The sequence below is a fragment of the Trichomonas vaginalis genome, chromosome IV (genome assembly GCF_026262505.1).
Source record: "Trichomonas vaginalis G3 chromosome IV, whole genome shotgun sequence".
Classification (NCBI taxonomy): domain Eukaryota; phylum Parabasalia; order Trichomonadida; family Trichomonadidae; genus Trichomonas; species Trichomonas vaginalis.
In genome coordinates, this window is record NC_067206.1 from 30,840,286 (window position 1) to 30,859,136 (window position 18,851).

Below are 18,851 nucleotides of genomic sequence, written 5' to 3' on the forward strand. Positions count from 1 at the left end.
AAGGTAATGTACTTGTTATGCTTGGCCTAGAAGCAAGGAGGAAACATGTATATGGTTTGTTTATACTGAAGTTATCTGGAATTCTCTCAATTGAGGATTCAAATCCAGATAACAGCAGTATAAGTTAATATTGTTGTGCACCTCAGGTTGTTTATAGGCCCGAGAACGAGAAAAGAATTTATGGTGTGAATTGGCTCGATATATACCTACGCTCTGTAAAAAATACGTTATATTTTCTTTCATATGAGAAAAATGTTTTTCTTTTTTATAATATATGTGCTTTGTTACTTCATAAATTGTCTATTTTTCTTATTAAAACCTATTTTTTCCGTGTGATTCGGAATCTACGCATTCAAAAAATGCGTTTTCCGCTCTCAGAACGCGAAAATACGAACTACATGACGAGATAATTGAGATTTTATCTGGATTTGAATCCTCAATTGAGAGAATTCCAGATAACTTCAGTATAAACAAACCATATACATGTTTCCTCCTTGCTTCTAGGCCAAGCATAACAAGTACATTACCTTAGAGCAAATCTCATTCGGAGTTTCTCATTTAATGAGAGACTCCGAATGAAATTTGCCTATTTGATTAATATCGTGCTTTATGAGATGCAAATTCTGATGATAAATATTGATCTAGAGCTTATATAAGATGCGAAGAAACTTCAAAAAAAGCTAACCGGTAAAGACAGCAACTTGCAACACTAAGTTGCTCACGTAGTGATTACAAGCATATCTGCAAGGCAAAGTCCTCAGGATGCAGAACTCTGCCTGCAATCAGAAAAGAGATTGCAGCAGAGTAACCGGTAAAGACAGCAACTTGCAAAGTCAAGCAGTTTCTGAGATTTTGATTTATAAATCATAAACCTTCATGCTTGATGATTTTGTAGAATTGTTAACTCATGTCATCAGTTAATGCTCACCTAAGGGAGGTGTTTTGCGGGAGCTGGGGGTATCTTGGTGAGTACTCAGGAGGCCAAGAAGGGCACCCCAACCGACATTTTGCTGATGGATTGAGTTCGCAACCATTTTTATAACCGTAAAAACCGTCGGGACAAAACAACTTGAATAATTGAATTTTTTAATGATAATGATTGTGAAATAACATGTAACTATAATTTAAGAATGCCATATTTTTGTTAAAAAAATTTCGAAAAGTGAGATATTTTCCGTTCTAATAAATATATTTGATAACCGGGGTGTCCCCCGGAATCAAATAAATTATCATATCGAGAATCGGAGATCCTTGCAGTTTCGGTTTTTTCGAAATGTGAGAGATTTTCCGTTCTAATAAATATATTTGATAACCGGGGTGTCCCCCGGAATCAAATAAATTATCATATCGAGAATCGGAGATCCTTGCAGTTTCGGTTTTTTCGAAATGTGAGAGATTTTCCGTTCTAATAAATATATTTGATAACCGGGTGTCCCCCGGAATCAAATAAATTAGCATTACTAACATTCCTTTTTTATTTAAAATTTTCAATTCTTAAAACAAAGTTTTCTTTAATTTTAATATATTGTTATTTTTGAATAAAAATACAATAATACTAATGCAACAAAAGCTTCCTAAAATTATATTTGCGCGTTAATTGTAATTCATAATGATTTTGAAATATTCCTCCTGGCCAGAAGAGCCTATTACTTGATTTTTGGCTTGGGATGCAAAAATAAATGCAATACGTATTTAGAAAGATATCTCAAATCCTTTACCACAGATAATGATGTAACTCTCCAGTTTGTTGATACGATCTTTATGGCGTTTCCTTTACAATAAATAAGTATGCGTTAGAAAAGGAATCCAATATTAGTCAGCCATTTCAAAAATTCACTTAAAAACAAGAATATCTTTAAAGAACTGAAGACAGAAGGGCTAAGGCTTTATAAAACAAAGTATATCATTTCTTAGGAACTTAATATGAATAATACCATATACTTTTTATCTATTACGAAAGAATTCAGCAATTTTCACACAGAATGAAGTGACAAGATATCTCTCTTTAAGTTACTATATTATTTGCTGCCTTTTATTCTATAATTAATGAAATTTTACTTTAATTACAATATAAACATATAAATTTATATAATTTCACATGAAAAAGTTCCTAACCACAAAATTGCCTGGTACAACCATGCCACCTGGCATCACCATTCCACCTTGCATCATCATGCCTCCACGGTTGTTCAATTGTTGTTACAATTGAGCGATCATATTTTGGTTTTGCTGAAGTTGATTTTGCATTAATAAAACACCTGCCTGCAATGCAGCAACTTCAACACATTTGGCTTTATAATCATCATCTTTGGAAGAAATAGTATTCTTTAATTTAGAAATTTCATTATTCCTATATGAAATACGTGACTGCAATTCAGATATGTCATCATCCTTGGATGAAATACTTTCTTTCAATGAGTCAATTTCGGAATCTTTGGAAGAAAGACGTTTCCTCAAAGTAGAAATGTCGTCATCTTTGGAAGAAATCTGAGATTTCAATGAATCATATCCACTTTCTAAGGAAGAAACGCGTTTCCTCAATGTAGAAATTTCATTATCTTTGGAAGAAAGACGAGATTCCAATGACTCAATTTCTTCATCTTTGGAAGAAATTCGTCTCTTCAAGTTAGAAATTTCGGAATCTTTAGAAGAAATCTGAGACCTCAACGGAGGAAGTTCCGAATCCTTGGAAGAAAGACGTTTTTGTAACGATGAAATTTCGGAATCTTTGGAAGAAAGTTGAGATCTCAACGACTGGATCTCATTATCTTTGGAAGAAATATGGGATCTCAACGGTGGAAGTTCCGAATCTTTGGAAGCAAGGCGCTTCTGTAACGATGAAATTTCGGAATCTTTGGAAGAAAGTTGAGACTTCAATGTAGAAATATCGTTGTCTTTTGATTTAAGTTGCTTTTGTAAATTTTGTATGTCAGAATCTTTTGAAGAAATTTGTGATTTTAATTCATTAACTTGCTTAATGGAATCTTGTTGCTGGGCAAGTTTTTGCTTAAGTTCCTCGCAGTTCTTTGAGGTTTCCCGAAGTTTGTTATAAAGATCATGGTAATGTTCTGTTAATTTTTGATTTTCTTGAAAAATTTTGTCGAAATGATAGCTGATTTCTTTCATTGATCTGAAATCAAGTTTCTCTTCAAAAAGAGTTATTAAGCACTTCAATTCTTTGTAATCTTTAACGTGGACACGAGCTTTATGAAAACTTCTGAATAAATCATTAGTACTTAATTGTTCTCTTCCGAACTTGAAGAGTAAATCAACTTTCCTCAATCCTAGCTTCGAATATTTCAAAACATTGACTGCAATTTTAATTGAGTCAAAGATATAAAAGAATGTTCCGTCTTCGATATAGCTAATTATATGCTTTGCCGACTCTCTATTATCTATCACGCAATCGCTTAACATTAGCCTTTTATGACCTGCGACTATAAAAAAAATTTTTTTGAGTCGTCATAAAAATACTCATTAGACTAAGATACACATAAATGACTTTTAATTAAAATTGTTTTGCATTCAAATTTTGACAATGCTTACACTTTTTCTGACTAAAAATTAAATTTCCCAAAGAAAGAAATCTGTTTCATCTAAAGTAATATATGCTGGTACAAGGAACAGATTGGATATAATTATTGCAATATTTGCCCTAAAGCATTTGTAAATTCTTCGAAGCTTATAAGAAGAATCAAGTTCCTTTTACGATAGCTTTGTTTTGAGATTAACATATATACTATGGATCTAAAGGTAACATCCCTTAATCAATCTTTTTAAAAACTTTGTCGAAAAAATAAAAAATAAAAATTATCTAGATATAATTATCTTTGATGATCGTTATATTTGGAAGAGTCTTATTGAGATTACTTTATATCTTGTTAATAAATTTAAGATATTATAATAAAATTTAAAATAAAAACTAAAAATTTAGTTAAGTAACGCATTAAGAATAAGTAATTTTCCTAAAACATCAATAGCTCTGTCAGTAGAATCTTCAGAATCGGAATCTGAATGATGAAGATGATGATATATTTATTACTGAGTTCGTCTTTTTCTTTGTCAGTTAATTCGCAACCGTGATCATCTAAATAAGATGCCAAATTAAGATAGATCCTACTCCTATTGATTGCGCACTTGATTGGTGTTCCAGAGTCTGAAACAATATTCTTCTCAACATTAGAATTATTAGCAAGGTACTGAATAACTGCTAATCTGAGGAAGAAAACACCACAATGTAACGCTGTTTCATCAGCCTCATTAACGTCATTGATGCTTAAGAAATTCTCAGCATATTTGAGGCCTTCAAGATTGCCTGAAATGCTGAATGCATGAATGATACTTTCTCCTTCTTTTGTTCTGAATTTCATGTCAACATCGCACTTGTTGAATGCTTTGACAAGAGGAAGATCTCCCTTGTATGCAGCATATATAAGTCCATTCATTCCCAAGAGTCTGTAATTATTCTGTTCAATGTCGCATTTGACATTAATGTATCCATATCTCACTGCATGTTTGATCGTTTCCATGTAGCCTTCTTGAGCTGCGAATGAGAGAATTGTGTAAATTCTGTGAACATTTTCAACTCCATCTGCTTTGCTGCATTTCTGGAGGGAGTTTAATGATTCTGATTCTTCATCTTTTTCGCGGAGTTGGCTTATTGTGCTTTCGTTTGCTGATATTTGTTGCTTCAGTGATTTTACCGTTTTTTCTGAAGAAGAAAGTTGAGATTTCAAAGACTGAAAATCTGAATCTTTGGAAGATAACTGTTCTTTCAAGGTAAAAATATCGTTATCTTTAGACTTAAGTTGTTTTTGTAATTTTTGTATCTCGGATTCTTTTGAAGAAATTTGTGATTTTAATTCACTAATTATCTTACTGTATTCTTGCTGCTGTGAAAGTTTTTGTTGAAGTTCATCACATTTCTTTGAGTATTCGCGTGCTTTGTTGTAAAGGTCATTGTATTGTTCTGTTAATTTTTGATTTTCTTGCATAATTTTATCGAATTGGTGGCTAATTTCTCTCATTGATCTGAAATCAAGTTTCTCTTCAAAAAGAGTGAATATATACTTCAATTCTTCGTAATTATTAACATGGACTCGAGCTTTATGAAAACACCTGAATAAATCGTTACTGTTGTATTGTTCCCTTCCAGATTTGAAGAGTAAATCAACTTCTCTCAGCCCGAGCTTCGAATATTTCAAAATATCAGCTGTAATTTTTATTGAGTCGAAGATTTGAAAGAATGTTCCGTCTTCGATATAGCTAGCTATATGCTTTGCTGACTCCTTACTATCGATCTCATAATTGCTTAACATCAACTTTTATTCACTGACGACTTTCTAAATGTAAAAAGTCAAAAATGCTTTAAAAATTCTTATTACTTAAATCTACGTATGAACGACTTTTTTTTCAAAATCATGATTTGAGAGAAATCAAGATTTGTGAAGTTTATTTTTTACATCAACCTGAATTTATTAAGGGTGCACATGAGAGGATCATGTAATGTAATAAACAGAAATTCATCAAAAGTGACAGCTCTCAATTTTTTTGACATTTGTAAATTCTAAATTGAATGAGAAAAATGAAATAATACTAAGCATAATACAATATTCTAGATTTAATTATAATTAGGAAAAAGTTTGTTTTGAGAGTACTTTTCATAGGCATATAGAATGAAATCTTCTGAAAAATAATATCACATAAACTCATATTATTTTCTAATATATAACTATTTTATATAAAAATCAAATTCAATGATCTTAAAAGCGAATGATAAACATCAAAATTTACGAATATAATGAGTGGGAATATAATGCTTATCTATCATAAAACCAATAAATAGAAATATTGAATTTTGCATTTACGCCTAATTTATTTGATTTTCCATTTCGAAAAAACCGAAACTGCAAGGATCTCCGATTCTCGATATGATAATTTATTTGATTCCGGGGGACACCCCGGTTATCAAATATATTTATTAGAACGGAAAATCTCTCACATTTCGAAAAAACCGAAACTGCAAGGATCTCCGATTCTCGATATGATAATTTATTTGATTCCGGGGGACACCCCGGTTATCAAATATATTTATTAGAACGGAAAATCTCTCACATTTCGAAAAAACCGAAACTGCAAGGATCTCCGATTCTCGATATGATAATTTATTTGATTCCGGGGGACACCCCGGTTATCAAATATATTTATTAGAACGGAAAATCTCTCACATTTCGAAAAAACCGAAACTGCAAGGATCTCCGATTCTCGATATGATAATTTATTTGATTCCGGGGGACACCCCGGTTATCAAATATATTTATTAGAACGGAAAATCTCTCACATTTCGAAAAAACCGAAACTGCAAGGATCTCCGATTCTCGATATGATAATTTATTTGATTCCGGGGGACACCCCGGTTATCAAATATATTTATTAGAACGGAAAATATCTCACTTTTCGAAATTTTTTTAACAAAAATATGGCATTCTTAAATTATAGTTACATGTTATTTCACAATCATTATCATTAAAAAATTCAATTATTCAAGTTGTTTTGTCCCGACGGTTTTTACGGTTATAAAAATGGTTGCGAACTCAATCCATCAGCAAAATGTCGGTTGGGGTGCCCTTCTTGGCCTCCTGAGTACTCACCAAGATACCCCCAGCTCCCGCAAAACACCTCCCTTAGGTGAGCATTAACTGATGACATGAGTTAACAATTCTACAAAATCATCAAGCATGAAGGTTTATGATTTATAAATCAAAATCTCAGAAACTGCTTGACTTTGCAAGTTGCTGTCTTTACCGGTTACTCTGCTGCAATCTCTTTTCTGATTGCAGGCAGAGTTCTGCATCCTGAGGACTTTGCCTTGCAGATATGCTTGTAATCACTACGTGAGCAACTTAGTGTTGCAAGTTGCTGTCTTTACCGGTTAGCTTTTTTTGAAGTTTCTTCGCATCTTATATAAGCTCTAGATCAATATTTATCATCAGAATTTGCATCTCATAAAGCACGATATTAATCAAATAGGCAAATTTCATTCGGAGTCTCTCATTAAATGAGAAACTCCGAATGAGATTTGCTCTAAGGTAATGTACTTGTTATGCTTGGCCTAGAAGCAAGGAGGAAACATGTATATGGTTTGTTTATACTGAAGTTATCTGGAATTCTCTCAATTGAGGATTCAAATCCAGATAACAGCAGTATAAGTTAATATTGTTGTGCACCTCAGGTTGTTTATAGGCCCGAGAACGAGAAAAGAATTTATGGTGTGAATTGGCTCGATATATACCTACGCTCTGTAAAAAATACGTTATATTTTCTTTCATATGAGAAAAATGTTTTTCTTTTTTATAATAGTATGTGCTTTGTTACTTCATAAATTGTCTATTTTTCTTATTAAAACCTATTTTTTCCGTGTGATTCGGAATCTACGCATTCAAAAAATGCGTTTTCCGCTCTCAGAACGCGAAAATACGAACTACATGACGAGATAATTGAGATTTTATCTGGATTTGAATCCTCAATTGAGAGAATTCCAGATAACTTCAGTATAAACAAACCATATACATGTTTCCTCCTTGCTTCTAGGCCAAGCATAACAAGTACATTACCTTAGAGCAAATCTCATTCGGAGTTTCTCATTTAATGAGAGACTCCGAATGAAATTTGCCTATTTGATTAATATCGTGCTTTATGAGATGCAAATTCTGATGATAAATATTGATCTAGAGCTTATATAAGATGCGAAGAAACTTCAAAAAAAGCTAACCGGTAAAGACAGCAACTTGCAACACTAAGTTGCTCACGTAGTGATTACAAGCATATCTGCAAGGCAAAGTCCTCAGGATGCAGAACTCTGCCTGCAATCAGAAAAGAGATTGCAGCAGAGTAACCGGTAAAGACAGCAACTTGCAAAGTCAAGCAGTTTCTGAGATTTTGATTTATAAATCATAAACCTTCATGCTTGATGATTTTGTAGAATTGTTAACTCATGTCATCAGTTAATGCTCACCTAAGGGAGGTGTTTTGCGGGAGCTGGGGGTATCTTGGTGAGTACTCAGGAGGCCAAGAAGGGCACCCCAACCGACATTTTGCTGATGGATTGAGTTCGCAACCATTTTTATAACCGTAAAAACCGTCGGGACAAAACAACTTGAATAATTGAATTTTTTAATGATAATGATTGTGAAATAACATGTAACTATAATTTAAGAATGCCATATTTTTGTTAAAAAAATTTCGAAAAGTGAGATATTTTCCGTTCTAATAAATATATTTGATAACCGGGGTGTCCCCCGGAATCAAATAAATTATCATATCGAGAATCGGAGATCCTTGCAGTTTCGGTTTTTTCGAAATGTGAGAGATTTTCCGTTCTAATAAATATATTTGATAACCGGGGTGTCCCCCGGAATCAAATAAATTATCATATCGAGAATCGGAGATCCTTGCAGTTTCGGTTTTTTCGAAATGTGAGAGATTTTCCGTTCTAATAAATATATTTGATAACCGGGTGTCCCCCGGAATCAAATAAATTAGCATTACTAACATTCCTTTTTTATTTAAAATTTTCAATTCTTAAAACAAAGTTTTCTTTAATTTTAATATATTGTTATTTTTGAATAAAAATACAATAATACTAATGCAACAAAAGCTTCCTAAAATTATATTTGCGCGTTAATTGTAATTCATAATGATTTTGAAATATTCCTCCTGGCCAGAAGAGCCTATTACTTGATTTTTGGCTTGGGATGCAAAAATAAATGCAATACGTATTTAGAAAGATATCTCAAATCCTTTACCACAGATAATGATGTAACTCTCCAGTTTGTTGATACGATCTTTATGGCGTTTCCTTTACAATAAATAAGTATGCGTTAGAAAAGGAATCCAATATTAGTCAGCCATTTCAAAAATTCACTTAAAAACAAGAATATCTTTAAAGAACTGAAGACAGAAGGGCTAAGGCTTTATAAAACAAAGTATATCATTTCTTAGGAACTTAATATGAATAATACCATATACTTTTTATCTATTACGAAAGAATTCAGCAATTTTCACACAGAATGAAGTGACAAGATATCTCTCTTTAAGTTACTATATTATTTGCTGCCTTTTATTCTATAATTAATGAAATTTTACTTTAATTACAATATAAACATATAAATTTTATAATTTCACATGAAAAAGTTCCTAACCACAAAATTGCCTGGTACAACCATGCCACCTGGCATCACCATTCCACCTTGCATCATCATGCCTCCACGGTTGTTCAATTGTTGTTACAATTGAGCGATCATATTTTGGTTTTGCTGAAGTTGATTTTGCATTAATAAAACACCTGCCTGCAATGCAGCAACTTCAACACATTTGGCTTTATAATCATCATCTTTGGAAGAAATAGTATTCTTTAATTTAGAAATTTCATTATTCCTATATGAAATACGTGACTGCAATTCAGATATGTCATCATCCTTGGATGAAATACTTTCTTTCAATGAGTCAATTTCGGAATCTTTGGAAGAAAGACGTTTCCTCAAAGTAGAAATGTCGTCATCTTTGGAAGAAATCTGAGATTTCAATGAATCATATCCACTTTCTAAGGAAGAAACGCGTTTCCTCAATGTAGAAATTTCATTATCTTTGGAAGAAAGACGAGATTCCAATGACTCAATTTCTTCATCTTTGGAAGAAATTCGTCTCTTCAAGTTAGAAATTTCGGAATCTTTAGAAGAAATCTGAGACCTCAACGGAGGAAGTTCCGAATCCTTGGAAGAAAGACGTTTTTGTAACGATGAAATTTCGGAATCTTTGGAAGAAAGTTGAGATCTCAACGACTGGATCTCATTATCTTTGGAAGAAATATGGGATCTCAACGGTGGAAGTTCCGAATCTTTGGAAGCAAGGCGCTTCTGTAACGATGAAATTTCGGAATCTTTGGAAGAAAGTTGAGACTTCAATGTAGAAATATCGTTGTCTTTTGATTTAAGTTGCTTTTGTAAATTTTGTATGTCAGAATCTTTTGAAGAAATTTGTGATTTTAATTCATTAACTTGCTTAATGGAATCTTGTTGCTGGGCAAGTTTTTGCTTAAGTTCCTCGCAGTTCTTTGAGGTTTCCCGAAGTTTGTTATAAAGATCATGGTAATGTTCTGTTAATTTTTGATTTTCTTGAAAAATTTTGTCGAAATGATAGCTGATTTCTTTCATTGATCTGAAATCAAGTTTCTCTTCAAAAAGAGTTATTAAGCACTTCAATTCTTTGTAATCTTTAACGTGGACACGAGCTTTATGAAAACTTCTGAATAAATCATTAGTACTTAATTGTTCTCTTCCGAACTTGAAGAGTAAATCAACTTTCCTCAATCCTAGCTTCGAATATTTCAAAACATTGACTGCAATTTTAATTGAGTCAAAGATATAAAAGAATGTTCCGTCTTCGATATAGCTAATTATATGCTTTGCCGACTCTCTATTATCTATCACGCAATCGCTTAACATTAGCCTTTTATGACCTGCGACTATAAAAAAAAATTTTTTTGAGTCGTCATAAAAAATACTCATTAGACTAAGATACACATAAATGACTTTTAATTAAAATTGTTTTGCATTCAAATTTTGACAATGCTTACACTTTTTCTGACTAAAAATTAAATTTCCCAAAGAAAGAAATCTGTTTCATCTAAAGTAATATATGCTGGTACAAGGAACAGATTGGATATAATTATTGCAATATTTGCCCTAAAGCATTTGTAAATTCTTCGAAGCATTATAAGAAGAATCAAGTTCCTTTTACGATAGCTTTGTTTTGAGATTAACATATATACTATGGATCTAAAGGTAACATCCCTTAATCAATCTTTTTAAAAACTTTGTCGAAAAAATAAAAAATAAAAATTATCTAGATATAATTATCTTTGATGATCGTTATATTTGGAAGAGTCTTATTGAGATTACTTTATATCTTGTTAATAAATTTAAGATATTATAATAAAATTTAAAATAAAAACTAAAAATTTAGTTAAGTAACGCATTAAGAATAAGTAATTTTCCTAAAACATCAATAGCTCTGTCAGTAGAATCTTCAGAATCGGAATCTGAACTGGATGAAGATGATTTATTATTACTTCTGAGTTCGTCTTTTTCTTTGTCAGTTAATTCGCAACCGTGATCATCTAAATAAGATGCCAAATTAAGATAGATCCTACTCCTATTGATTGCGCACTTGATTGGTGTTCCAGAGTCTGAAACAATATTCTTCTCAACATTAGAATTATTAGCAAGGTACTGAATAACTGCTAATCTGAGGAAGAAAACACCACAATGTAACGCTGTTTCATCAGCCTCATTAACGTCATTGATGCTTAAGAAATTCTCAGCATATTTGAGGCCTTCAAGATTGCCTGAAATGCTGAATGCATGAATGATACTTTCTCCTTCTTTTGTTCTGAATTTCATGTCAACATCGCACTTGTTGAATGCTTTGACAAGAGGAAGATCTCCCTTGTATGCAGCATATATAAGTCCATTCATTCCCAAGAGTCTGTAATTATTCTGTTCAATGTCGCATTTGACATTAATGTATCCATATCTCACTGCATGTTTGATCGTTTCCATGTAGCCTTCTTGAGCTGCGAATGAGAGAATTGTGTAAATTCTGTGAACATTTTCAACTCCATCTGCTTTGCTGCATTTCTGGAGGGAGTTTAATGATTCTGATTCTTCATCTTTTTCGCGGAGTTGGCTTATTGTGCTTTCGTTTGCTGATATTTGTTGCTTCAGTGATTTTACCGTTTTTTCTGAAGAAGAAAGTTGAGATTTCAAAGACTGAAAATCTGAATCTTTGGAAGATAACTGTTCTTTCAAGGTAAAAATATCGTTATCTTTAGACTTAAGTTGTTTTTGTAATTTTTGTATCTCGGATTCTTTTGAAGAAATTTGTGATTTTAATTCACTAATTATCTTACTGTATTCTTGCTGCTGTGAAAGTTTTTGTTGAAGTTCATCACATTTCTTTGAGTATTCGCGTGCTTTGTTGTAAAGGTCATTGTATTGTTCTGTTAATTTTTGATTTTCTTGCATAATTTTATCGAATTGGTGGCTAATTTCTCTCATTGATCTGAAATCAAGTTTCTCTTCAAAAAGAGTGAATATATACTTCAATTCTTCGTAATTATTAACATGGACTCGAGCTTTATGAAAACACCTGAATAAATCGTTACTGTTGTATTGTTCCCTTCCAGATTTGAAGAGTAAATCAACTTCTCTCAGCCCGAGCTTCGAATATTTCAAAATATCAGCTGTAATTTTTATTGAGTCGAAGATTTGAAAGAATGTTCCGTCTTCGATATAGCTAGCTATATGCTTTGCTGACTCCTTACTATCGATCTCATAATTGCTTAACATCAACTTTTATTCACTGACGACTTTCTAAATGTAAAAAGTCAAAAATGCTTTAAAAATTCTTATTACTTAAATCTACGTATGAACGACTTTTTTTTCAAAATCATGATTTGAGAGAAATCAAGATTTGTGAAGTTTATTTTTTACATCAACCTGAATTTATTAAGGGTGCACATGAGAGGATCATGTAATGTAATAAACAGAAATTCATCAAAAGTGACAGCTCTCAATTTTTTTGACATTTGTAAATTCTAAATTGAATGAGAAAAATGAAATAATACTAAGCATAATACAATATTCTAGATTTAATTATAATTAGGAAAAAGTTTGTTTTGAGAGTACTTTTCATAGGCATATAGAATGAAATCTTCTGAAAAATAATATCACATAAACTCATATTATTTTCTAATATATAACTATTTTATATAAAAATCAAATTCAATGATCTTAAAAGCGAATGATAAACATCAAAATTTACGAATATAATGAGTGGGAATATAATGCTTATCTATCATAAAACCATATGAAATATCAATTTTTGCTTTACGACCTAATTTTTGATTTCACATTTCGAAAAAACCGAAACTGCAAGGATCTCCGATTCTCGATATGATAATTTATTTGATTCCGGGGGACACCCCGGTTATCAAATATATTTATTAGAACGGAAAATCTCTCACATTTCGAAAAAACCGAAACTGCAAGGATCTCCGATTCTCGATATGATAATTTATTTGATTCCGGGGGACACCCCGGTTATCAAATATATTTATTAGAACGGAAAATCTCTCACATTTCGAAAAAACCGAAACTGCAAGGATCTCCGATTCTCGATATGATAATTTATTTGATTCCGGGGGACACCCCGGTTATCAAATATATTTATTAGAACGGAAAATCTCTCACATTTCGAAAAAACCGAAACTGCAAGGATCTCCGATTCTCGATATGATAATTTATTTGATTCCGGGGGACACCCCGGTTATCAAATATATTTATTAGAACGGAAAATCTCTCACATTTCGAAAAAACCGAAACTGCAAGGATCTCCGATTCTCGATATGATAATTTATTTGATTCCGGGGGACACCCCGGTTATCAAATATATTTATTAGAACGGAAAATCTCTCACATTTCGAAAAAACCGAAACTGCAAGGATCTCCGATTCTCGATATGATAATTTATTTGATTCCGGGGGACACCCCGGTTATCAAATATATTTATTAGAACGGAAAATCTCTCACATTTCGAAAAAACCGAAACTGCAAGGATCTCCGATTCTCGATATGATAATTTATATTTGATTCCGGGGGACACCCCGGTTATCAAATATATTTATTAGAACGGAAAATCTCTCACATTTCGAAAAAACCGAAACTGCAAGGATCTCCGATTCTCGATATGATAATTTATTTGATTCCGGGGGACACCCGGTTATCAAATATATTTATTAGAACGGAAAATCTCTCACATTTCGAAAAAACCGAAACTGCAAGGATCTCCGATTCTCGATATGATAATTTATTTGATTCCGGGGACACCCCGGTTATCAAATATATTTATTAGAACGGAAAATCTCTCACATTTCGAAAAAACCGAAACTGCAAGGATCTCCGATTCTCGATATGATAATTTATTTGATTCCGGGGGACACCCCGGTTATCAAATATATTTATTAGAACGGAAAATCTCTCACATTTCGAAAAAACCGAAACTGCAAGGATCTCCGATTCTCGATATGATAATTTATTTGATTCCGGGGGACACCCCGGTTATCAAATATATTTATTAGAACGGAAAATCTCTCACATTTCGAAAAAACCGAAACTGCAAGGATCTCCGATTCTCGATATGATAATTTATTTGATTCCGGGGGACACCCCGGTTATCAAATATATTTATTAGAACGGAAAATCTCTCACATTTCGAAAAAACCGAAACTGCAAGGATCTCCGATTCTCGATATGATAATTTATTTGATTCCGGGGACACCCCGGTTATCAAATATATTTATTAGAACGGAAAATCTCTCACATTTCGAAAAAACCGAAACTGCAAGGATCTCCGATTCTCGATATGATAATTTATTTGATTCCGGGGGACACCCCGGTTATCAAATATATTTATTAGAACGGAAAATCTCTCACATTTCGAAAAAACCGAAACTGCAAGGATCTCCGATTCTCGATATGATAATTTATTTGATTCCGGGGGACACCCCGGTTATCAAATATATTTATTAGAACGGAAAATCTCTCACATTTCGAAAAAACCGAAACTGCAAGGATCTCCGATTCTCGATATGATAATTTATTTGATTCCGGGGGACACCCCGGTTATCAAATATATTTATTAGAACGGAAAATCTCTCACATTTCGAAAAAACCGAAACTGCAAGGATCTCCGATTCTCGATATGATAATTTATTTGATTCCGGGGGACACCCCGGTTATCAAATATATTTATTAGAACGGAAAATCTCTCACATTTCGAAAAAACCGAAACTGCAAGGATCTCCGATTCTCGATATGATAATTTATTTGATTCCGGGGGACACCCCGGTTATCAAATATATTTATTAGAACGGAAAATCTCTCACATTTCGAAAAAACCGAAACTGCAAGGATCTCCGATTCTCGATATGATAATTTATTTGATTCCGGGGGACACCCCGGTTATCAAATATATTTATTAGAACGGAAAATCTCTCACATTTCGAAAAAACCGAAACTGCAAGGATCTCCGATTCTCGATATGATAATTTATTTGATTCCGGGGGACACCCCGGTTATCAAATATATTTATTAGAACGGAAAATCTCTCACATTTCGAAAAAACCGAAACTGCAAGGATCTCCGATTCTCGATATGATAATTTATTTGATTCCGGGGGACACCCCGGTTATCAAATATATTTATTAGAACGGAAAATCTCTCACATTTCGAAAAAACCGAAACTGCAAGGATCTCCGATTCTCGATATGATAATTTATTTGATTCCGGGGGACACCCCGGTTATCAAATATATTTATTAGAACGGAAAATCTCTCACATTTCGAAAAAACCGAAACTGCAAGGATCTCCGATTCTCGATATGATAATTTATTTGATTCCGGGGGACACCCCGGTTATCAAATATATTTATTAGAACGGAAAATCTCTCACATTTCGAAAAAACCGAAACTGCAAGGATCTCCGATTCTCGATATGATAATTTATTTGATTCCGGGGACACCCCGGTTATCAAATATTTTATTAGAACGGAAAATCTCTCACATTTCGAAAAAACCGAAACTGCAAGGATCTCCGATTCTCGATATGATAATTTATTTGATTCCGGGGACACCCCGGTTATCAAATATATTTATTAGAACGGAAAATCTCTCACATTTCGAAAAAACCGAAACTGCAAGGATCTCCGATTCTCGATATGATAATTTATTTGATTCCGGGGACACCCCGGTTATCAAATATATTTATTAGAACGGAAAATCTCTCACATTTCGAAAAAACCGAAACTGCAAGGATCTCCGATTCTCGATATGATAATTTATTTGATTCCGGGGGACACCCCGGTTATCAAATATATTTATTAGAACGGAAAATCTCTCACATTTCGAAAAAACCGAAACTGCAAGGATCTCCGATTCTCGATATGATAATTTATTTGATTCCGGGGGACACCCCGGTTATCAAATATATTTATTAGAACGGAAAATCTCTCACATTTCGAAAAAACCGAAACTGCAAGGATCTCCGATTCTCGATATGATAATTTATTTGATTCCGGGGGACACCCCGGTTATCAAATATATTTATTAGAACGGAAAATCTCTCACATTTCGAAAAAACCGAAACTGCAAGGATCTCCGATTCTCGATATGATAATTTATTTGATTCCGGGGGACACCCCGGTTATCAAATATATTTATTAGAACGGAAAATCTCTCACATTTCGAAAAAACCGAAACTGCAAGGATCTCCGATTCTCGATATGATAATTTATTTGATTCCGGGGGACACCCCGGTTATCAAATATATTTATTAGAACGGAAAATCTCTCACATTTCGAAAAAACCGAAACTGCAAGGATCTCCGATTCTCGATATGATAATTTATTTGATTCCGGGGGACACCCCGGTTATCAAATATATTTATTAGAACGGAAAATCTCTCACATTTCGAAAAAACCGAAACTGCAAGGATCTCCGATTCTCGATATGATAATTTATTTGATTCCGGGGGACACCCCGGTTATCAAATATATTTATTAGAACGGAAAATCTCTCACATTTCGAAAAAACCGAAACTGCAAGGATCTCCGATTCTCGATATGATAATTTATTTGATTCCGGGGGACACCCCGGTTATCAAATATATTTATTAGAACGGAAAATCTCTCACATTTCGAAAAAACCGAAACTGCAAGGATCTCCGATTCTCGATATGATAATTTATTTGATTCCGGGGACACCCCGGTTATCAAATATATTTATTAGAACGGAAAATCTCTCACATTTCGAAAAAACCGAAACTGCAAGGATCTCCGATTCTCGATATGATAATTTATTTGATTCCGGGGGACACCCCGGTTATCAAATATATTTATTAGAACGGAAAATCTCTCACATTTCGAAAAAACCGAAACTGCAAGGATCTCCGATTCTCGATATGATAATTTATTTGATTCCGGGGGACACCCCGGTTATCAAATATATTTATTAGAACGGAAAATCTCTCACATTTCGAAAAAACCGAAACTGCAAGGATCTCCGATTCTCGATATGATAATTTATTTGATTCCGGGGGACACCCCGGTTATCAAATATATTTATTAGAACGGAAAATCTCTCACATTTCGAAAAAACCGAAACTGCAAGGATCTCCGATTCTCGATATGATAATTTATTTGATTCCGGGGGACACCCCGGTTATCAAATATATTTATTAGAACGGAAAATCTCTCACATTTCGAAAAAAACCGAAACTGCAAGGATCTCCGATTCTCGATATGATAATTTATTTGATTCCGGGGGACACCCCGGTTATCAAATATATTTATTAGAACGGAAAATCTCTCACATTTCGAAAAAAACCGAAACTGCAAGGATCTCCGATTCTCGATATGATAATTTATTTGATTCCGGGGACACCCCGGTTATCAAATATATTTATTAGAACGGAAAATCTCTCACATTTCGAAAAAACCGAAACTGCAAGGATCTCCGATTCTCGATATGATAATTTATTTGATTCCGGGGGACACCCCGGTTATCAAATATATTTATTAGAACGGAAAATCTCTCACATTTCGAAAAAACCGAAACTGCAAGGATCTCCGATTCTCGATATGATAATTTATTTGATTCCGGGGGACACCCCGGTTATCAAATATATTTATTAGAACGGAAAATCTCTCACATTTCGAAAAAACCGAAACTGCAAGGATCTCCGATTCTCGATATGATAATTTATTTGATTCCGGGGGACACCCCGGTTATCAAATATATTTATTAGAACGGAAAATCTCTCACATTTCGAAAAAACCGAAACTGCAAGGATCTCCGATTCTCGATATGATAATTTATTTGATTCCGGGGACACCCCGGTTATCAAATATATTTATTAGAACGGAAAATCTCTCACATTTCGAAAAAACCGAAACTGCAAGGATCTCCGATTCTCGATATGATAATTTATTTGATTCCGGGGACACCCCGGTTATCAAATATATTTATTAGAACGGAAAATCTCTCACATTTCGAAAAAACCGAAACTGCAAGGATCTCCGATTCTCGATATGATAATTTATTTGATTCCGGGGGACACCCCGGTTATCAAATATATTTATTAGAACGGAAAATATCTCACTTTTCGAAATTTTTTTAACAAAAATATGGCATTCTTAAATTTATAGTTACATGTTATTTCACAATCATTATCATTAAAAAATTCAATTATTCAAGTTGTTTTGTCCCGACGGTTTTTACGGTTATAAAAATGGTTGCGAACTCAATCCATCAGCAAAATGTCGGTTGGGGTGCCCTTCTTGGCCTCCTGAGTACTCACCAAGATACCCCCAGCTCCCGCAAAACACCTCCCTTAGGTGAGCATTAACTGATGACATGAGTTAACAATTCTACAAAATCATCAAGCATGAAGGTTTATGATTTATAAATCAAAATCTCAGAAACTGCTTGACTTTGCAAGTTGCTGTCTTTACCGGTTACTCTGCTGCAATCTCTTTTCTGATTGCAGGCAGAGTTCTGCATCCTGAGGACTTTGCCTTGCAGATATGCTTGTAATCACTACGTGAGCAACTTAGTGTTGCAGGTTGCTGTCTTTACCGGTTAGCTTTTTTTGAAGTTTCTTCGCATCTTATATAAGCTCTAGATCAATATTTATCATCAGAATTTGCATCTCATAAAGCACGATATTAATCAAATA

General features: G+C 33.5%; 4 protein-coding genes across 4 annotated transcripts, besides 11 other annotated features; all 4 read right to left on the bottom strand.

Annotated features, from left to right (window-relative positions):
* Window positions 1-405: part of a mobile genetic element that runs on past the window's edge.
* A 13-nt stretch (window positions 406-418) lies between these two features.
* Window positions 419-598: a mobile genetic element.
* Window positions 599-2,199: 1,601 nt separating this feature from the next.
* On the bottom strand, window positions 2,200-3,417 carry TVAGG3_0198640 (Golgi vesicle docking protein family; the record flags this gene model as incomplete). The annotated part of the gene is made up of 1 exon (XM_051226258.1): window positions 2,200-3,417. One exon carries the CDS (start codon window positions 3,415-3,417, stop codon window positions 2,200-2,202), a length of 1,218 nt encoding a protein of 405 aa, XP_051111244.1.
* A 548-nt stretch (window positions 3,418-3,965) lies between these two features.
* Window positions 3,966-5,318, bottom strand: TVAGG3_0198650 (RelA-associated inhibitor family; the record flags this gene model as incomplete). The annotated part of the gene is made up of 1 exon (XM_051226259.1): window positions 3,966-5,318. One exon carries the CDS (start codon window positions 5,316-5,318, stop codon window positions 3,966-3,968), a length of 1,353 nt encoding a protein of 450 aa, XP_051111245.1.
* Window positions 5,319-5,473: 155 nt separating this feature from the next.
* Window positions 5,474-5,506: a mobile genetic element.
* A 2-nt stretch (window positions 5,507-5,508) lies between these two features.
* Window positions 5,509-5,545: a mobile genetic element.
* Window positions 5,509-5,545: a terminal%2Cinverted (terminal inverted repeat of Banshee-A3 transposon ID:TVAGG3_0198670).
* Window positions 5,546-7,017: 1,472 nt separating this feature from the next.
* Window positions 7,018-7,491: a mobile genetic element.
* Window positions 7,492-7,504: 13 nt separating this feature from the next.
* Window positions 7,505-7,684: a mobile genetic element.
* Window positions 7,685-9,284: 1,600 nt separating this feature from the next.
* TVAGG3_0198700 (Golgi vesicle docking protein family) lies at window positions 9,285-10,502 on the bottom strand (the record flags this gene model as incomplete). Its single annotated transcript, XM_051226260.1, has 1 exon — window positions 9,285-10,502. One exon carries the CDS (start codon window positions 10,500-10,502, stop codon window positions 9,285-9,287), a length of 1,218 nt encoding a protein of 405 aa, XP_051111246.1.
* A 516-nt stretch (window positions 10,503-11,018) lies between these two features.
* TVAGG3_0198710 (RelA-associated inhibitor family) lies at window positions 11,019-12,407 on the bottom strand (the record flags this gene model as incomplete). The annotated part of the gene is made up of 1 exon (XM_051226261.1): window positions 11,019-12,407. One exon carries the CDS (start codon window positions 12,405-12,407, stop codon window positions 11,019-11,021), a length of 1,389 nt encoding a protein of 462 aa, XP_051111247.1.
* A 155-nt stretch (window positions 12,408-12,562) lies between these two features.
* Window positions 12,563-12,595: a mobile genetic element.
* A 2-nt stretch (window positions 12,596-12,597) lies between these two features.
* Window positions 12,598-12,634: a mobile genetic element.
* Window positions 12,598-12,634: a terminal%2Cinverted (terminal inverted repeat of Banshee-A3 transposon ID:TVAGG3_0198730).
* Window positions 12,635-18,840: 6,206 nt separating this feature from the next.
* Window positions 18,841-18,851: part of a mobile genetic element that runs on past the window's edge.